Raw genomic sequence first — 21717 nt, forward strand, 5'->3', positions numbered from 1 at the left:
TTTTGGGTAAAATTTTAAAAAGAAAAAAGAAAAAAATAGAAGGGCCTATAGTTTTGTACTAGTTGACACCATAACTTCAACTTAAATCACATGGACATTTAAAATATACATATATAAAACATACAAATATGTATCCATACACATATGCATATATGCACACTTATGTGTGTAACCATACACACATGATCATTTCTCTCCATTTCCACTGTTGGGCACCTTGTACAACAGTATGATGGCTTATTTTTAATCATACTATGATCATTCAGAAAGCAAAAGCACAGGTAAGGCAGACAATCTTTATTATCTTTTAGCTACAGAAACAGTATCAAGCAAGTTCTTTAAAACATGATTTCACAAGGCATATGTTTCTGTGACTATTTTTTAAGAAACTGAGATTCAATAACATCACTCAATTACACTAGTACTTTGATCACTCTAGTACAATCTTCAAGTGCAAGAAAAACAGCATCAAAGTAATAGTTATGAGATAAATTTTGATGTACCAAAAGAGGTACACTACTGCATTTAAACTGAACTTCTAATATTCATCTTAAGTTCTTAAACTGTCCTTGTTATATAGCTAAAATACAAACATGCAAGTATCACCATCTTATGCCCCATTAATATTTACTATATTGTCACTCAACCTTTCTTCAAAAATTCAATGTATTAGCTTCACTCTATAGATTTAATCAGTCTATGCAGGCTATTTGCATTTATAGCCTCATTTTCTTGCTTAGACAGCAGATTGACATCGCATTTGGTAGCCCAGCTGTGTGTATACTAATTTAAAGTCTTTACTTCTCAATATATTTTACTACATTTCATAAGCCCTGAGTTATTACATAACCTAATGAATGTACACTTTACATTTATAACTTACTCTATATATTTTAAACATCATATAGGTGACTTACAAATGCCAGTTAATAATCAGAACAATAAATACAACTTACTAGTTATGAAACTAACAACAAAATTAAATGTGCATACTTATCCTTTCTTTAAATACTTCTCTAGTCACGTCCACAATGGTAAATAAAATCTACTTACTGTAAGAACTTGATTTAGTGAACTTTTGCATGGCTTATGCTCACTTAATTTTTCTCTTAAAATTAATTAAATACCACTGTCTTATATGCTCTAAATTGCAGACCAAATAGTTTTATTCCCATGTTAACAACCCAAATTATAAATGCTACAGTTTCCAAACCGGGAGGAAGGCACCAACAAGGTGGCAACTAAACAGGATGCTACACATAGTGGGCAATCAACAACTATTTGTTGAACATAGAATGAATGATTTGAAAGACAATTATTATTGAATCAGTATATCCGTTATTATTCTGTGGTGAACTTTACTGGGCTAGAGAAATCAATCCACCAATATTGTTCAATTGTTAACTTGAAATTTTGAAATAAAAGGCAACAAATCATTAAATAACTACTTTTAAAAAGTTCATTCTAGTTACTATATAATAGTACTTGATAAAAAAAGAAAAATATATAATACTTATAGTATCTTGCATGTATAACCAAATGAGGCACTGATGATTATTAAACTAAGAAGTTGGGTTAATTTATACAGACTTATGCAGAGAGAATTCTATTTTTCCAACTCAAGAGAACTTTATTATCCCGAACTTAATTCCCCCATCACCCTGGATACGAAGTGTTAATGGAAGGCTGGTGCAAATATAAATACAGTATTTAGACATTTTAATGCCTTATTTTTCTGGATTTGATATTTTTCTAACTAAGCAAATGTTTAATTAAAGTATGCTTTGAGCTCTAAGATTAGTTAGTTACAATGTTCAATTTTTACTGTTCTGAAGTCAATTGCACACTTTCGCTTCTAGTGCAAAAATAAGATAATTAAAAATACTAAGAATAGTTTTATTCAAGAACATTTTGATAGTTACTTATGTTAAAGGCGCTGGCATAATATTTTCATTTAGTTACAGGATAATAGCAATGGCAAAAACATTGACGATACAGTTCATAGTTTGATTCTCCCATCTTACAGTACAGGTTCCTGAAAAGACAAAATAAAATAAAATAAAACACCAGAAAACACTAAAATGACAAGGAACTAGATTTTTATCTTTGAATTATTTTAATTGCTTAAAAAAACCCAAACCTTTAGGCATTTAAAACTCCACAGCTACAAGGGCTTAACAGAGCCCTGCACGGCTGGTGGTGTCTGCACATAAGAACATTTATACCAAGCACACACTCTGTTGACACAGTAGGAGCACTCAGCTGGCTGACTAACTGTGAAACCTACTGAGAAGTAGGTAGCTGTGGTATAATTGTTAGATCCCCAAATTCAGAGCCAGAGAACTTGAGTTCAAATCCTGATGACTTAACTTCTTAATCACTTGCTCTTTCTGGGTATGTTTGTTTAGTAAAGAATGTAAGCTCCAAGGTTTCCTCCTATGACCTATTAAGAAATACAGGCATATAGTTGTACTCTCCATTCATTTTGGGTCTGTTTTCAGAAAACTTCTCTACCAGCCCTTTTCCTGATCCCAGCCATTTACTGCTGCCCTTAGATATAGACCTTTGGTATAACTTGGTCTTTAACAAGACTTGGCCCAGGCATGAGCTGACGGCACCATCCAAAACTCTCTGTGTCAGCAAAACCTTGGTCTAGACATATCGGCTTAGAGCACTATGTATTTTCCATGGCACACTGCTAAGTAGAAAACATGAGATCCCCAGTCTCAATTGCAACCACTGTTGGAATTGTTGTACAGGCTCAGAAGGTCACTGACAAGGGAGAAGGGCTCTAGACACAGCTGTTTTAAACCCCAGATTTTGTGATTAAATGAAGAATTCTTTAATTTTCTGTTCTAGATCATATTAGGCCTCCAAATGTACTACCTACATGACTTTCTGGATGAGAAGGTAAGTTTGCCATAATAATTTTTTCTGGGGCCCATCCCACTATGATGCCACTGATGAAAGAAAAAAGGTACTCCATGGAATGACTGCATTTTATCTTTTAAAAAATATATATTTTTAAATTTATTTTGTTAAATATTTCCAAATTACATACAAAAATTTTTTAAAATTCATCTTAAAAAACTTAAGTTCCAAATTCTCTTCCTCCTGCTCACCCCACCTCAACCTCTTGCGAAAGCAAGCAATACATTGATTATACATGTGAAGTCAGGCAAAATATTTTCATATTAGCAATGTAGCCAAAGAAGACACACACACACACATAAGAGAATGAAAGAAAGTGAAAAGGGTATGCCTCAATTTGCACTTGAAATTCATCAGTTCTCTCTCTGGAGGTAGAGGGCATTTTTTATCATAAGTCCTTTGGAAATGTCTAGGATCATTATACTGATCGGAGTAGCTAAGTCTTTATGGTGAACTACTGTTACAATATCGCTGTAAAATGTTCTCCTGGTTCTGCTCACTACATTTTGCATCAGTTCACGTAAGACTTCCCAGGTTTTTTTGAAATCATTCCCTTAGTAATCTCTTAAAGCACAATAATGTTCTATCACAATCATGTATCATTACCTCACTTTCCAATTCTTTGCCACCACAAAAAGAGCTGCTGTAAATATTTCTGTACAAATGATTCCTTTTCCTGTGATCTCCTCTAGGATACAGACCTGACAGTGGTGCTGCTGGGTGTGCAGTGTGACAACCCTTTGGGCATACTTCCCAATTGTTCTCCAGAATGGCTGGACCAGTTCGCAAACTCAACCAGTTGTGTGTTAGTGTTCCTATTTTTCCATATCCCCTCCATCACTTGTCATTTTCCTTTTCTGTCATGTTAGCCAACCTGACAGGTATGAGGCGGTATCTAATTTGTATTTCCCTAATCAATAGTGATTTGGAGCATTTTTTCATGTGACTACTGATAGTTTTCCTTTCTCCTTCTGAAAACTGCCTGTTCATATTCTTTTAAGGAAACTGAGGGGATTGGAGCAGCAAATGGTCATGGGAAATGAGTGAGCCATACTGACTCCATCTTGTGACTCAAATCTGAAGCTAGCTCAGTTCCCTTTCTATTCTATTATGGGTCCAGTCCAATTTCTGTTTTGTGAGAAAGCATAATTGAATAATGATGGGAATTATGAGAAAATTTTATCGCATTATTTGAACCTAGCCCTGTGTGTGTGGCAAGCTGGCTACCTGATTCTTACAGACTCTTTACTAAGGACCTAGGTCAGGGGGTGGGGAACCTGTGGCCTTGAAGCTCTGACCAAGGTTAGGCTGACCAGAAACCCTGTCAGATCTAAAGACCGACACAAGGAGTTTTCTCACAATTGTACATCTCAAGTAACTTTTATCTGAAAACTGACCTTATACTGATCACTTGTTTTCACATCCCTTTGATTGTTTAGACCCTTGGGAAGAGTGGAACATCTCTTTCTCATTTCAGGTACTGCACCTGTTCACATTCCCCTCCCAATGAGTAAAATCCCTAAGATTTCCTCCAATGAGAAATCAGATTACTTACTATTGTATTGTTTCCTTTTAATTAATTGGTCTTCTTTGATTGTTTTAATGTATAAAAGTTAAGTCTCCCCCTGTATTCAGGATCTAGCCTTTGATTTGTTAGGCAACTGGCATGCATTGCTTAACAAATCAAAATACTCAGAATCTTGAAGTTTTGTTTCTTCAGTCAATTCATTTTTCACCCACCACACTGACCATTTAGCAACTGGGGAATGGCTCTTATTTTTATTAATTTGGCTCAGTTCCCTATATACTTGAGAATGAGGTCTTTATCAGAGAAATCTGCCATAAAATTTTCCCCCAGTTTCTTGTTTTCCTTCTACTTTGGGCAGCATTAATTTTGTATGTGTAAATACTTTTAAAATTTCATGCGATTAAAATTATCCATTTCACTTTCTGTGCTGCTCTCTAGCTCTTGTTTATTGATAAACTCTTCCCTCATCCACAGATCTGACAGGTAAATTTTCCCAAGCTCCCCTAGTGTACTTATGATATAACCTAGATTTTATCTTTGAAATCCAAAAGGTCTTTGGAGAACTAATTTCTACAGAGACTGGCAAGAAACAGATCTGAGCTATTTTGACAAAGGCAAGGCTTAGTCATCAAGTAAACTACAATGTTTTCTGAACAGTGAGTCAGGGTTTAGTTTGGAAATGATCCACTCTAAGACAATTTGTTGAGGGGCTTATATCGACCCCATTAGGGAGTAGTCTCTGGATCCCCACCGAATCTGGAACTCTGGAATGGTGCCACATCTTGACTGTAAGCAGTTCCTTCTCCCAAGCTGTATTGTTTAGTTTGTTGAAAAAATTAGAGAAGAAAGTGCAAGGGCAAATGCTTGATACAGTAAAGCTTAACTCAATGACTCAGTCCCTTAAAGCAATCTCAGCCTTGACACACCTCCAAATCCTTGGAAGTATATCACTCAAAGAGGACTTAGTACTTGTGAAAAAGAACAGATTTGATTAAAGATGAATGTGCGAGGGGGAAGTCAACCACATCCTTGACAACTCTGATGAAGTAGAGCCTTTGTGTTGAGGGTAAGCTCTGGATTTTCCCTGATAGGCCCTATAATTCTGCACCCCCAGACCTCAACAAGACACCCCCTCTTCTGTGACCACTTGGCTGAGGAGTTCTGAGCTGTAGTATGGCTAAAGTTGATAGGTGTCTACACTAAGTCTGGCACTAGTAAATGGCCGCTGCGCTTCCAGCCTGGATGAGATAGGAAAGATTCAGTCTCAAAAAGCAACAAACTATTTGGGGTTCAGTCTGTTTGACCCTTACCAAAGGGACTAGGAAGCTAAGGAGAAGGATTTTGCAGTATTGGCCACTATCAGGTCAGATGTCCCATGCAGGGGTGGTAGTTAGCATAATTAGGAAGGGAAGACCATTCCTCAGGTGACCACTTCTTGTCTGTCCTTCCCCTCTTATATTTCATACATATTTCATACCAGCTATTCATCTCATTTTGTTAATGGTGACTAAGTTCACTAATTGTTAGACTTTCCAGATAAAAGCCCGGTACAGACTCACGGACTCTAGCAACTTTTTGGCTATTAGATAGCACAGGAGAAAGCAGTTCAAAACCATGGTATTTTTTTACTACAGACAACTGCCTCTTTCACCTGAGTTTAGTCTCTAAGGGGAGATATTTATTACATACCAGAAAATATATTACATTTTCACCTGGTTCAGGCTGCACTTGTAAGTGCAGCTCACCATTTTCCCTTGGATCTCAGTGGTACTGGCTGTGCAATGGCTCACCCAGCATGACCACCTGAAAAGAGCAGTGGAAAGCTTTCAACACACTACTGTTTTAGGACCGTGAGGGTACACAGAAGCCAGCTGCTATCGTCAAAGATTAATTCAATCAGCATCTCCTAGTCACTACTAAGATTCTCCTGATGTATTTGGAGACCAACAGGTTCAAAATTTGGATGCAAAACGAATCTATGACTGTGTAACAACTGGATATAGCATAGCCAAATTCACTAATTCATATACAGACCTGGAGCCTTAAGAAATCCACAGCCACAAATTCCTATCACTCACAGGGGGACTAGTATTATTTGTGAAAAGGACAGTGGCCAGCTCAGACTGTATTGTGATAACAAGACCCTCAACACATTCACGTAGCTGCCTTCTGCTGAGTCACAGAATCACAGATTTCAAGCTGGAGGGAACTTAGTGGCCACCTGTGCCAGCAGCATCAAACTCAAACAGAAATGAGAATCCCTGCCAGCAGCAGACTTAGAAAACCACATATTAACACTACCTATGTTACATTGTACTTTTATTTTGTTAAGTATTTCCCAATTACACTTTAATCTGCTTCAGCTGCACTCGAGAAGGTAGCATGTTTGACACCTTTTATCTACTCCAACCCACATGAAGAAATTGAGGCCCAGAGAAGTTAAGTGACTGGCCCAAAGTCACACAGAAAGTAAGGGGCAGAGGCAGATTCCAGACATTACACATCAGCTGAGGGAAGCTTTAGTTTTCAAAATCCTAGATATGAGGTAGTGCCTAATATTCATTTCCTGAGTGGATAAATGAAAAATATTTTAGACATGGCTCAGACAACATGAATATCCTTTGATGCTATTCAGACTCCAGAACAAACTGCTTCCTTTCGGTGTTTCATGAATGCCAATCTCCAAGATTTTCTAAAGCAAAAAGTGACATTCTAATCTATTAAATGAATCACATTTACTTCTTCTAGTGGGCATGAGCTGAGCTGATGCAAGTCTGAACGCACGACTTGTAAACAAAGCTCTTCAGGAAAAATTGTGACCCACAAAGGCATCATCACAGCAGTTCCTGAGGTCTACCAAGTACCATTACCATCATGATTTTCATAGCTAACTGCCCCTCTTGCTAATATCCTGGAAGCTCCCAAGAATTTTTCAGTGGCCACGTTTGGGAGAGCACCATAGCATTCATGAGGCCTTTCAATGGATCAAAGATTTATAGCTAGAAAGGATATTGAAGGCATCTGCTTCAATTCCCTCATTTTACACAGTAGGAAACCAAGTCCAAGATAAGGTAAGTGATATGACTAAAGTTACCCAGGCACTGAGTGGCAGGATCAAGTTTTAAAACTCAGGTCCTGTTACCTCAAACCAAGCACTCTTTCTGCTGCCACTCACAATGAAGCCACTGAGGCCATACTCTCTCAGAATGAACCACAATCCACCAAGAGTTTACCCCCAGGGCTGCAGACCGAGATGTAAAAACTACATGTACCCAAACATTTGCAAAACTCCACTTCCCATAGTCCGGGAAGACACTTTCAGAACAGGGATATTGTCTGAAGCAGTGATGCTGGTATACCTGTAAGTAATTAACAGAGGAATGGATGGAACGAGGTAAAGTCTCGGCTCTGTCCCTATCAATCCTCAGCAGCATTTGCTCAAAGTTAGATAAGGAGAGTCTCACCATGTACAAAATAATTCTGCACTATGATCCCTTTTAGAATCTTACCACTTTTACATAATATGATAGAACTAGAAAGGCAATGTACTGAATAAGTCACAAAAATGGACTAATTGGTTTTGATTATACATTGATAGAATGTCTTTAAAAGTTCTTACCATCAGATGTGGTATCCCAAAAACACGAGCTGGCTGTGTGTAAGCCAGATCCACTCTTCTGCATCACTGCACAAGTAACTAAAAGATAAAGACACAAAATGAGTGAGCTCAAAAACAAAGAGAAGGTGTATATGTTAAATAAAAAGTAAAGAAGATTAAAAAAAATAAGATACATGAAGTTTTCATACCTTTAACAAGGTAATGTTTGATTTCATAGGTATGAAATCTATAAAAATAACGAATAACAGAACAAATAGTAAGTGGATAGAGAAAATAACAAAACATATTAGTTTACTTCAAATATTTTAATACTTCAAAAATCTGTGATTTCTTTGGTATGGATGCTCCATCTACTGCATCCACCATTGTGTATTACAGTCCTCTCTAACCCAGAAGATAGCCTCCAAGAATTGCTGTGGCCAACAAATGTGTCGCAGCTCGGCCAACCTAGTAATGAACCTTACCACACTCAGCAAAACTGGATCTTGGATAACATACAGCTCATTACTGGGCCCAAACTCAAAGCCTTTCTATCTCAATATAAGCTGCTAGGATTATTCTTGACTGACATAGCCTTTGAGTTCGCAGAATCACTTCGATGTAATGTGAAAGTAACAGTGCTGAGAACAGCATTGCTGCTGGAGGCGGCATTAGTGTAGGGAAAGTACAAGGCAATTCATAAGACTAAATTAGTTCTGTGTGTAGTGAGGGATGGAATTTTTTTGCATAGCCTACAAGAGCAAGTGAGAAAAATCCCATGTCATTTGGTGACTGATTAATTGATTCATTCATTCATTCAACTAATATTTACCGAGTGGTTATTAAGTTCAAGGCACTCTGGGGGACAGAAATGCAAATGAAGGTAGGCTCCCACCTCAAGGAGTTTACAAAAGCACAGATAATAAGACAGTATCATAATTCGATTCAGAATGTGATAAGAGTTAAAAGAGAGTTATCACTCAACTGCTCTAATGGTTCAGGTGAAGGAGATATCATACATGATTAAGAGAGATTAGGGAAGGGTACATGAGAAAGTATGGTTTATGAAAAAGAGACCAAAGACTTGTAGCTTACACAGAAGGCTAGTAATTTGAACACTAGCAGTAGGAACAAGAAGCCTTCACAAGTGAAATTCAACTATGAACCATATCTTTGCCACCTAATAGTTAACTGAAAGACTAAAAATATAAGGGTCCTCCCAAAAAAAGGCATCTGATATGGTGCAACAAAATGTAGTATTTTACAACAAGGAGTCTCCCATCAGAATCATTCAAGATTTCTTGAAAGAAAAACAGCAGAAAGAACTCTGTTCAATAAGGAACATGAGACAAGACATGGAACAGGGAGACTGCTCATCAAAGGTATTCACCACTATGATGGGAGAGATCCAGTCCAGTGTCCAGTTTTGAAAAGAGGTCCCCTGTGGATGGTGAGGTCCTTCAGATGCTTCTGTTTGTGAATGATGTTGTGGTGATGACATCAAGATGCAGAATACTGCACAACGTTTCCACTCCCAGAAGTTTCCACAGAGGAGAGACCAGGTAGATGCAGAATGTTTATTGCCCAAAATTCAATATGCTTTTGGGTGGCTGATCCACAGAGCTTGTCCACCAGTATGTTTATCTGGGACAGAGAGTAAAGACGGACAAGTTGGACCAACAGGAGAAAGTGACATGGTTTGCTTTTGGGAAACTGAAAAACTCCCAAGCTCCCCATGAAAGCAAAAGTTATCTTTTCAAAACTAACATTTTACTAGTGTTGTTATATGGCAGTGAAACATGGTACGCCACAGACTTCAAAGAACTAAAGATGAGTATCACAGAGTGGGGAAGAAAGAGGGTCACAGTGGGCATGAGGTAGCAGTGCATAACCAATGAGGAACTCCAAGAACAATAGCAAAAGACTTTGTCAAAGAACTGTATGATAGGAAAAGATGATGGACAGATCACACAACAAGTATGAAAGATGACAACTGAGCAGATTACTTCATTGGCACCCTCATGATGTCAAGAGAAAGTGAGGAAAGTCTCCAATATGTTGGATGCGGTTAAAATTTGGAAGAATACAGACTAGAGTAGAACAGGAGAGGCAGGCATCAGTCGGCTACAATTTGCATTGTCGGAGGGAACTCTTGAATCAAAAAGATCACAGACCCATTCAAGTATTTTAGAGGGAAGGCTATAAATTTTGTAAGAAGTCATGAGTAGCAGAAAGTAAATTAGTGAATACAGACCCTACTACTTACCTATATATTTATACGTCTTCCCTAACTTTACCAAATGTGTTAAGGATTGTTCCACTATAGCTGCAGTCCATTGGTTGACATTATTCTGATTATAATCCACACCGCCCAATATAGCATCTATACACTAAAAGTACAGGAGAACAAAGATTAAACATTGACTACTGAGGCAAATTATGGTAGAAATAGCAAAAGCTCACCTGAAATAAACACTTTTCTAAATCAACTAAACATGTCTAACATATATACATACATAGCTAGGTAGCAGAGTGGATAGTGCTGGACTTGGAATCGAGTACTGCCTCAGACACTTACTACCATGTGACCTTGGGCAAGTCTCAACCTTTCTAAGCCTCTGTTTATAGGCTGTTGTGACTAAATGAGACGACAGATGTGAGCATTTTGTATTTATATAAATGCTGGCTATGGCTGTTATTATTACACATACATGCAGGTTATTATATACATATAACTCGTGGTCAAAAAACATTCAAGTAAGCGGCAGACATGAACCCAGGGCTTCTGATTCCATGTCCATTGACAGCTTTTCTATACAATAGGGGTTCTTAACCTTTTTGGTGTCATGACAGTCTAGTGCTGGGATCAGTTACTGCACCTCTATAAAAAGTCCATTTCACCTAAAAGAGGTAAGTCTGTTTAAGAAAATAAAAATATGCTTGCCTAGACTGAGGAAATACTTAAAACACCCAAGACAAGTGACAATACTCAACCAATATGCAAATTATACATGTGCAAACTAAAGTTTACCATGGTGCTTTAGAGAATTTATATAAAAAATGATTATGTCTTAATACTGATGCTCTCCCCTCTACTAAAAATTAAATCATGACCCTGGAAAATTGCAGTTGTTACAATGCCAGACAATGAACAAAATGCATATAACTTACCTCTTTTACAATATTGTGTGCTTCATCAGCATTGAAGCCAATCTAAAAAAAAATGAAAAGATAAAATGCTTGTGATATGGAATTTTTTTCATTTATAGAATCATAGCTATGTAGGCTAAAAGACCTAGACCTCAGAAACCATCTATTCCAACCCTCTCGTTTCACAGATAAGGAAACTGGGACACAGGGAGGTTAAATGATTTGCTGAAGGTCATACATGTAACATCTGAATCCAGGTCCTCTGACCCAAGTCAATGCACTAGTCATTCCTAAAGAGTTGTATATAAATTATAAACTTTTAAAAACAGAACTGTATCTTAAATACCCTGGATTACTCACGTCGACTTCCTTTGAAAGTCTTCTCAAATGCTACTTTAAAATACGGCCTTCCTGGCCCTCCCTTACCCCCGTGCGGTGCTAGTGTTCCCTACTCCCAAAATTATATGTAGCCAAGATCAGAAGGAAAGCAGAAAATTGGGGGAAAAATTTTATAGACCATTTCTCAGATAAAGGCCTCATAACTCACATATATAAAGAGCTCTGTCAAATCTATAATAATACAAATCATTCCCCAATTGATAAATGGTCAAATGATAGGAACAGTCACTTTTCTGATGAAGAAATCAAAACAATTTAGAATAATATGAAAAAATGCTCCAAATCATTATTGATTAGAAAAATGCAAATTAAAACAACCATGAGATATCATTTTACACCTATCAGATTGGCTAAAATGATAGAACGGGAAAGTGACAAATATTGGAGAGGATGTGGAAAAATTGGGACACTAATTCACTGCTGGTGGAACTGTGGCCTGGTCCAACTATTTCAGAGGGTAATTTGGAATTATGCTCAAAGAGATATAAAATTGCCTATACTGTTTGACCCAGCAACTATTAGTCTGTTTCCCAATATGAACAGGGGAAAAGGAAAAGAAGGTATATGTTCTAAAATATGTATAGCAGCTCTCTTTGTGGTGGCAAAGAACTAGAAAACGCAAGGATGCCCATCAACTGGGAAATGGCTAAACAAGTTGTGGTATATGATCATGATGGAATACTACTGTGCTATAAGAAATAATAAGTTCAATGATTTTAGAAAAAACATGGAAAGAATTGAACAAAATAATGAAGAGCAAAATGAACAGAACCAAGAGAATATTGTATACAGTAATAGTGACATTGTTTTAAGAACTTTCAGCGACCAAATCATTTTGACTATTATAAATACCCAAATTAACTAAGAAAGACCTATGAAGGAAGATGCTATCTGCATCCAAAGAAAGAATAAATAGAAATACCATAGTATGGATTTACATATATGTGTGTATACATACATATATGCACACACATTTGTATCTAATGGTAGCCATCTCTAGAGCAGGGGAGGGAGGAGGGAGGGAAAAAAGTTACATAACTTTATTATATATTTAAAAGGAAAAGCAACTTGTACATAATATTTGCAGTTTCATGTGTAAAAATTAAAATTAAATAAGTTTCTTTCAAAAAAATAAAAATAAAGCCTTTCCTGATACAACCCAAGAACTAGTGTTCCCTACTCCCCAAATTATCATGTATTTATTTACATATGTATATGTTGTTTTCCTTGATACAGCTTTGGGGTGGGGATTATTGCATTTTTAGTTTTTGTATCCTCAGATAGCACAGTTCCCAGCACATATTAAGTAACGAAATGTGACTGACAAAAGGAACTTCTTGTGGTAAATGCTTTTGTAAAGCAAAAGATCATTTTAAAATGTAAAAAAAGAACAAAAACCTCATTTTATCTGTTTAATAAGTTCAAGTTCTTGTGTACTGTATTCTCTCAAAGCAAGGCAAATCTCAGAAAAGAGGTGAAAGGACTTCATAGTTTAAGTGTACCACATTTTATACCACAAATGTATTCTAGACTTACAGTATGATGAACTGTTTTGGGCAGTAAATAATCCTGAGGTTCTACAATAAAGATAGACAACTGATAGAAGCATTCAACATTGTTCATGCCAGAATTACATATTCTATGATGTGGGAATCTGGAGGCTGAATACTTACCCAAGTTACAGAACAGATTCAAAGCCCGTTATAGAGGAAACAACTGGTCCTACTCACAGACACAAAACAAGTTTATGATCCCAGGTCAAGATCCCCTACTCTACAGCATGAGTAATTTTGGGGAAGCTCAACTCCTTAGGCAGGAGTGGGGAACCTGCAGCCTCAAGACCACATGTGGCCCTCTAGGTTCTCAAGTGCAGCCCTCTGACTTGAATCTGAACTTCACAGAAAAAATCCCCTTAATAAAAGGATTTGTTCTATAAAACTTGGACTCAGTCAAAAGGCTGCACCCAAGGACATAGAAGGCCACATGTGACCTTGGTGCCACAGGTTTCCCACCCCTGCCCTAGAGGATCATAAGTTTCTCATATCTATGCAGAAGTGGACAAAACAGGATAACAATGTTGTCTCCAAATATCTAACGTCAGAAACATCAGTGTCTTTCATTAATCACACAAACACACATGCAATCAGGTCTTTAAGCTTTTAGAGAATTCAAATGTGGACTGATTATAATTTAGAACTGATCAAAGATTCACTTGAGACATCTAATATTTTAAAGGTAGAACAGAATCTTAAAGGAGTCCTAGAAAGATAGACATCATTTCTGAAAATTTTGAATTAAACTAAATACAATTATTTTTCCTACCTTCTCCTCAGAGGGGGAAAAACAAGAAAAACAAAACTCTCTTCACAAATATTCATAATCAAGCAAAATTAATTCCTGAATTGGTCTTGTTCACAAAACGTATGTCTCAATTTGCATCGTGAGTCTGTCATCTCTGTGTCAGCAGGTGGGTAACATGGAATTGTGGTTGGTCATTGCAATGACTAGAGTTTTTAAGTCTTTCAAAGTTCTTTTCCTTATAATGCTATTTCTACTACATAAATTCTCATCCTGGTTCCACTCAATTCACTCTTCACTAGTTCATCCAAGTCTTTCCAGGTTTCTCTCAATCACACCTTTCAACATTTCTTAGAGTACAAGTAGATTCCACTGCATTCATATACAATAATTTGCTTAGCCATTCCTCAACTGGTAGACATCCCCTTGGTTTCTAGTTCTTTGCCACCACAAAAAGAGCTACTATAAATATTTTTGTAAATAAAAGAGTCCCTTTGAGAGGTGATTATCTTCAGCCTTTAAAGTCAGATAGCCTTTTTTTCCCTGATGTCTGTGTTGGTGTGTGCTTGCGTGCCTGTGCACACTATATGTGAATGCGTGTATGTAAAGGATGGTGGTGGCAGTGTCGATTCTAAAAATAATCCGAGCAGGACGTAGTAATAATCTAGGTCTGGAAATTGTTAAAGCAGCAGCAGATAGTGACTATCTCATGTGGCAGAACAAAGAACATAAGATATTTAACATAATTTCCCAATATCTGGAAATAAACCATTAAATAATGCGAAAACATAGGTGGGGGGCATTTTTTTCTCCTTTAGAAACGAATAACTGCCCATAAGAGATGAATGGCTGAAGAATATAGACAAAGAGGTCTCGAATGAAAAAAATCCAAGGTATCAATAGCTCTAGGAAGATATGCTCCAAATCGCTAATAACTAGAGAAATGAGAAGCTAGTCTAGCTGGTGCAGTGGATAGAGACTTGAGTTCAAATTTGACCTCGGACACTTAACAACAGTGTAACTATGGGCAAGTCACTTAACCCTATTTGCCTCAGTTTCCTCACCTGTAAAATGAGCTGAAGAAGGAAATAGCAAATCACTCCAGTGTCTTTGCCAAGAAAACCCCAAATGGAGTCACCAAGAGTCAGATATGACTGAAAAATGAGTGAACAATAAGGAACTAGTGAAAGTGCTGCCAAAAAGAAAAAAAGGGCACTGCAGCATCTTTTAAAATGCACAGAAGGGAAAAGAAAAAAGTTCAGAGGGAAAAACAGATAAGCAGACAGTCATTCAACAAGCATTTAATAAGCACTTACTATGAGCCGAGCAGGCTGAACTACAGAGAGACTTGAGGTACGGAGACCAATAGGAAGGTATAATACTAGCTTCAAAATTAACACATTGAATTATAGGTTTTTTTAAAGCAAGCTAAAATTAATAGAGTTGTGACTTGATATAATCCTCTCTGTATGGAAAGTTCTTTCTCAGTCTCTGTTTCTAACTCATGTTTGTTAAATTAGCAATAAGTTGTTTATTTTTTTTAAAGAAATGAATTACAGAAAACTGTAGTGTGTAATCTATGATAAGAGAAGGGAAATGTTCCCTTTATTGATTCACTGCACACTCTTAACATAGGCCAGCAAATATATTCTGAAAAACCTAACTGGAAATGAACTGGAAATTAATTTCAGTGACAAACTTCTCCAGTTAACTAAATGAAAGGACATAGTATTCAACAAAACAAAGAATGCTTTTCTCAAACTTTTTGATTTACTTTGAAGTAATTAGTTTGATCAACTTTGATCAATTCTCTTTCAAAGCAGCAAATAGAAAAATATTTATTAAGTATTTTATGTGCCCAACAGTAAACAGGCTTAAGGAGAATTAAAATAAAAATTCAAACCTGTCTGTAATCAATCAATAAGCATTTACTGTGTGCCTGGTACTGTACTAGGCACTGGGGTTACATAGACCAAAAGAAAAAGACTATCCCTTGCCCTCAAGAAGCTTACATTTTATCAGTAAAGAGCTTATTATTCTGATCATGTTGCAAGACAAGACTTAGATAAATGACTTATTAAAACATTATGAGAATACAAATTTGCCCCACCTGGCTGCACAACCTTGAACAAATCAACTATTCAATTCAATTTTCTTCTCTGGTTTTTACTTGCCTTAATTATAAAATAAGGGTGCTGAGCTACATGATCATTAATGTCACTTCCAACCCTAATAGTCTACAAGATATTTAAAGTACTACCGGAGTGGAGAACCTTGGGCCTTGGATTCAGTCAAAAGGGCTGCACATGAGGAAAGGTCCCCTACCCCTATAAACAATCTGGCACAGACTAAGGCAGTTCATTGGAGAGTAATCAAGGGGGCCTAAGGAGAGCTCTATGGAAGAAGACCTTTAGGGAAGGGCAGAATCCAGGTCACCCTAACTAGCATTCATTCACATACACTTCAAAGGTTGCCTAGTACCCTGTGGGACAAGTACTATTAGTGTTGCTATTTCACAGATTTGGAAACTGAGATTCAGAGGGGTTATCTGATTTGCCAATGGTCTGAATCCAGATCTTTGTGAATTCTACTCCAGCACTCTATCCAGCAAAGTGTTATGCGGGAGGGGAGGAACCTTTGAGCGCTGGTGTAGAGAAGAATAACAAGGATGAAAAGAGGAGTTCAAAAAGAATCTAATAGTCTGTGGGTCAGTCAGGAAACAGGAATGACTCAAACAAAGGGCTCTTGTTCAGGGGTAATGGAAGATAAACTAGATAGGTAAGGTGAGAAGAACTACATCATAGGAGTCTAGAATGCCAGGCTAAGAAATGTATACTTGATACAATAAGGAGCTATACAATCCAATAAGCACACTAGGAAAAGTTCCAGTACAAGGGAAAGGGATGGGTATGTTAGTAACAGGAAAGGGATAAAACAGGAGAAATGGAAAAGATGTTAAAAACATTCAGGCTCCAGCTACAGTAATGAAAGGCTCCTGATTTGGGAGGCTGAGTAGAGGAGTGAGGGAAGGAGTACAGCTTAGCCTGGCCAATATTCCATAAAGAACTTTACTCTAAACTCCTAATCAACATAAATATCCTGTAGGGTCCCACTAGTTCTCATAAAGAATAAAAGAAAATGTGAAAGTAGGAGAACTTATGATCCTTAAGTACACAGTTTTCTTCAAGTGTCTTAAGCTTTTATGTGGAGACAGACCATGCTGTTCTGCTTGGCTCTAGGGGTCAGAGCAAGGAGCAACAGATACAAAGTTGTAGAAAAGCAGATTTAGACTAGATCTAAGGGAAAACTCCTTAATGATCAGGGCTGTGCCAGAGTGAAACAGGGTATCGTAAAGGTCATGGATGTGCCCTCCCTGAAGCTGTCAGTGATATTGTTGAAAGATTCTTAGTTAGGTATAAGTTGTACTGCTACATAATAACTAACACATATAGAAATTGAAGGCTTGCTAACCACCCCAACTAGAAAGGTATTGCAAGTATTATTGCGAGTATTAACTGGCTTTCCCAAGGCCATGTAACTGGTATTCAAACACATTTTCTTTCTTGCCTCCAAGCCCAGTACTTTCCCCCCACAACACACTATCTCCCCAAGTAGCTTCTGTGATCTCCTCTGGTTAGGGGTTGTACACCACTGTCATGAAAGATGCCCAGGGTATGAAGAGTGCCAATTGAAAAAGGAAAACTTTTTGCAGATGCTCCTGTCTGTACTGACTGATCCTAAGCCCTGATAAATTGCATAGCTTCCTACATGAGACTGATAAACACTCAAAGAAGCATGGTCTAAGTATCCACAGGAAAACCTAAGTAAATAAAGGTCTGCCTACTCAAGACACTCTCAGGATTTAGATCAATATATCTGCAAAACTTTTGTTTTAAAAAAACAAAAAGTCTTTAATAAATTGAGAGATATTAATTACTCATGATAAGGCTATAGCAGTAGGCCAAAATCATTATACACAAACTAAATTAATTTAAAGATTAAAAGATTTGATCTTAGTTTAAGAAAGACAAGTTGATTCAATAGAACAGATTAGATAAACAAGACCCAAGAGAAATTAAACAGAATAGCATTGTGTTGATAAATCCAAAAATACCAACTTATGCCTTTGCTATGTGACAAAAACTGCTGGAAAAACTGGAAAGGATTGGCAGAAATTAAGTTGACATCTTGGCCATAAAAACCAATAAACTCCAAACAGATGCATTACCTAAATATAAAAGATCATATCATAAGAACAACTTCAAGGACAAAGGAGATACCTTTCACAATAATGTAGGGGAAGAATTTTCTACCTAAGTAGGAGATAAGAATCATCATAAGAAAAAATGGACAATCCTGATTTTGTACGATTAAAAGCTTCTGCACAAACCATCAAATAGGCAAAGAGGACAAAAAAGGAAAATAGCAGTTGTAGGCTGGAGTTATTTGTGGATTGTCGGAGAAGTGAATCTCTACAACCACTCTGCAAAACTATTTGGAATAATACCCCCCAAATCATAAAGCTATACCTACCCTTTGATCCAGTATTACTTCTATTAGGTATGTTCCCCAAGGAGTTCAAGAACAGAGGGAAAGGACTGATATGTAAAAGAATATTAATACCATACTTTTTATTGTAGTAACTGGAAACAAAATAGATCTCCATTAATTGGAGAACAAATTACATATGAGAATAATGGAATTTTACTGCATAATTGAAGAATAAAATATGATTGATTCAGAGAAGTATGGAAAGAGTTGTATTTACTGATGCAAAGTGAAATGCTGATACAGGAAAGCAATTCATAACCATAAAACAATTCAATAATTACTGAAGCAAAAACTACTTTGAAAGACCTCAGAATTCTAAACAAAATATCAAGCAATCATAATTTCAAAAGACTGATAAAGCATAGCTCTCACCTCTTGGCAGAAAGGTAATGAGACATAAATTCTCATGGCTGGCCACTGTGTTGATTTATTTTGCTGGACTTTTCACATGTTACAAAGGAGAGATATTACTGGAGGCTGGTGGGCAAAGATGGGTAGGTGGGCAGTGACAGACATTGGTGAAGTGCTTTTAATGACCCCTAACCTTTTCCCTGAAACAAAGGCCCATTTTTAAACATCAAAATTCTGCTGGTTACACAACTCGTGGAAAACTAGTCTCTAAATAATTAAATGTGTGGGTCACCAAAAAGGAAATAGAGAGTGAATAGAGGGTATAACTAAGTACATTCATTACCAATCAAGAGTGGGGCAAGAGAAGTGGTATAAAGGATATCATCAATACATACGAACGGAAAAGGAGATGGGTCAAACACGTAGTCACAGTGAAGATGGAAAGCCCACATATTCCACGGGCATCCTTTCATTGTCAAGAGATGAAAAGGAAGACCCTTGGCATAGTGGGTGGATTTATTGGAGGATTTGTGGGAGGAAAGGGATGACAGTCACACAGTATAAGAAGACCTAAAAAAGCTGTTATTTGCACAGTTGCAAGGAGTACTCACATGGTTTATATGGCAGATCATTCAAAGTAAATATTATGGATGGCCTTGCTATTTTAGAGTTAATACAGCTGTACTGCTACAAATGAGTTGGACAACTTGTAGCTGCTTAGTCTTTATCTGATTTGTTAAAATTATGAATTATGAGAACAAGTATCAAATGATCAAGTGGCTTTAAAGGAATAAAACATATAAAAAGACTGAAATTTTAAAAATAATGACTCTAGGTAATGTAAATGATTTGGTAGATTACCCAGCCCAAAATAGAAGAGATTTGTTTCTATGTCAATAGATCAACAAGTATTTAAATTGCTGCTAGTTAAGTAAGTGTTCAGAAGTGCACAATTAAGTTAATAATTTGTTAGTTCAGAGGAAACAAGTGAACAAATTCTGAAACTGTATAATTCCTTGATCACCTTTTTGAAGACTTATGTGTGGATTAAAGGGTTTAGAAACCTTTAAGTAGACTGCAGTTCACCAACAAAATTGGATGGAATAAAACTACTCTAATTAGGGTCCTTTGTTTCAATTCTTGAGTTATCATCACACTTGCTTGATTATAAAAGTGGCTTGTTGTGGGGCAGTCATGTCCAACTCTTCCTGACCTCTCTTGGGGTTTTCTTGACAAAGATACTTAAGTGCATTGCCATTTCCTTCTCCAGCTCATTTTACATTTGAGGAAACTGAGGCATAAAGGATGAACTGACTTGCTCAGGGTCACAACAGCTGCTAAGTGTGTGAGGCCACATTTGAACTCAGGTTTTCCACTATCCACTTCGCCACCTAGCTGCCCCCAAAAGTGGCCTACGGAATTAAAAAAAATGTCATTTTAAGCCAAAAGATGAAAGCCTCGAATATTCATGCTCTGTGGTACAAGCATGCCAACAAATAAAAACTCAAATGTCAAGGAAACACTGTCATCTATTTTTTTAAAAATCCAAACAAACTTAAAAGTGGGAATCGGGACCTATTCCAGAGCTTTCCCCCCGATTTCTAAAAGTGAAATCTGCAAATGTGAGTAGGCATGATTATCCAGATAAAAAGATTTTTTTTAAAAGAAGAGATACTTTGAGATTTACTATGTGGAAGCCCTCGGCTGGTCCTAGGACACCCCGTGGTGGCCACTCGAGGGTCGGCCAGTCCAGGTGTGGGCGCAGCTGCCTCCACGCCCATGGTCCCGATGTCAAACTTTGGGCCCCAAACCACGAGCCACCCGGGCCTGCCAGAGCGTCCCCCCCCCCTCGGGCACGCGCCTGCGTCGGTTTTGTTCTAAGAGGCTGCTGGGGGGGGGGGGAGGAAGGTCTGGGTGCCGGGGTGCTTGGGCAACGACCACACCCTGCTGCAGGGGAAAAGGGCGACCGGAAGGAGGGCAGGTCCCCCCGCCCCCCGCCAGCGGGTCGAGCAGTCCTGGAGCCCTCCGAGCACCCCTCACCCGCCGGGCACGCGGCCCCCCGCGAGGCGCAAGCCCCCAGCCCCGCCCGGCCCTGCCCGGCTCAGTCCAGTCCAGCTCCCCTTGGACCCCTTGGAAACACACAATGGAGCCAGTCCGGAGAGCGGAACGGAACCGGGTGGCGAAGGGGAAGAACATCAGGCGGCGCCCCCAGGGGACAACAATGGAGGGGAGCAAAGACCCTGGAGTGGGGAGGGGCGGTACCTCTTCGTGGTGGGGCTGATATTCCTCCATGGCGGCGGCTGCTCTTCCTGAGGGCGGGGCCTTAGGGGGCGGGGCCTCCTCCGGGGGTGCTTATTGGCCTCCCGTGCAGGCCCCGCCTCGCTTTCCCTCCCGCACTGTCTTCACCTCCTCCCGCCCCTCCCTAGCCCCAGCCCCGCCCCTCCCTAGCCCCAGCCCCGCCCCTCCCTAGCCCCAGCCCCGCCCCTCCCTAGCCCCAGCCCCGCCCCTCCCTAGCCCCAGCCCCGCCCCTCCCTAGCCCCAGCCCCGCCCCCAGGCTGTGCTTCTCTGTGGTTTAGGGTGACCCTCTTTGGTGGAGGGGGAGCTTGGAGTCCTAAAATGTTAAAACCGAGAGGAATGGTCATGTTGACATATTGACATAGTCAAGTCAAGAATCATTTATTAAGTGCCTACTACGTGCCAGGGCACTGTTCCAAGTGATGGGGATACAAAGAAACGCAAAAGCAATCCCTGCCTTCCAGAAGCTTACAAGCCAAAGGGAGAGAGAACATCGAGCACTCAATCAATAAACATTCATTAAACACCTAAGTGCTGTTCCAAGTGCTGGGTATACAAAGAAAAGCAAAAAGCAATCCCTGCCCTGGAAAAGCTTACGATCTAATGGAGGTGACAA

The 21717-nt window shown here is 38.5% G+C and overlaps 1 protein-coding gene across 1 annotated transcript; it reads right to left on the reverse strand.

Annotated features, from left to right (window-relative positions):
• Positions 1 to 282: 282 nt before the first annotated feature.
• Positions 283 to 21125, reverse strand: DYNLT3 (dynein light chain Tctex-type 3). The gene is made up of 5 exons (XM_036746856.1): positions 21069 to 21125; positions 11229 to 11270; positions 10324 to 10447; positions 8079 to 8156; positions 283 to 2035 (listed from the first exon to the last, which is right to left on the reverse strand). The coding sequence occupies exons 1-5, from the start codon at positions 21096 to 21098 to the stop codon at positions 1959 to 1961; spliced, it is 351 nt and encodes a 116-aa protein (XP_036602751.1). The 5' UTR covers positions 21099 to 21125; the 3' UTR covers positions 283 to 1958.
• Positions 21126 to 21717: the final 592 nt, after the last annotated feature.

Source organism: Trichosurus vulpecula, chromosome 2 (assembly GCF_011100635.1).
Source record: "Trichosurus vulpecula isolate mTriVul1 chromosome 2, mTriVul1.pri, whole genome shotgun sequence".
Classification (NCBI taxonomy): domain Eukaryota; kingdom Metazoa; phylum Chordata; class Mammalia; order Diprotodontia; family Phalangeridae; genus Trichosurus; species Trichosurus vulpecula.

Bases quoted from the DNA above. Each gene is read 5' to 3' on its own strand.
- DYNLT3 (XM_036746856.1), bottom strand. From the start codon at position 21,098: ATGGAGGAATATCAGCCCCACCACGAAGAG. The intron at 10,448-11,228 runs GTAAGTTATATG...CTGTACTTTTAG, and splicing joins CACACAATATTGTAAAAGAG to TGTATAGATGCTATATTGGG. The intron at 2,036-8,078 runs GTAAGAACTTTT...TTGTCTTTTCAG, and splicing joins TTGGGATACCACATCTGATG to GAACCTGTACTGTAAGATGG.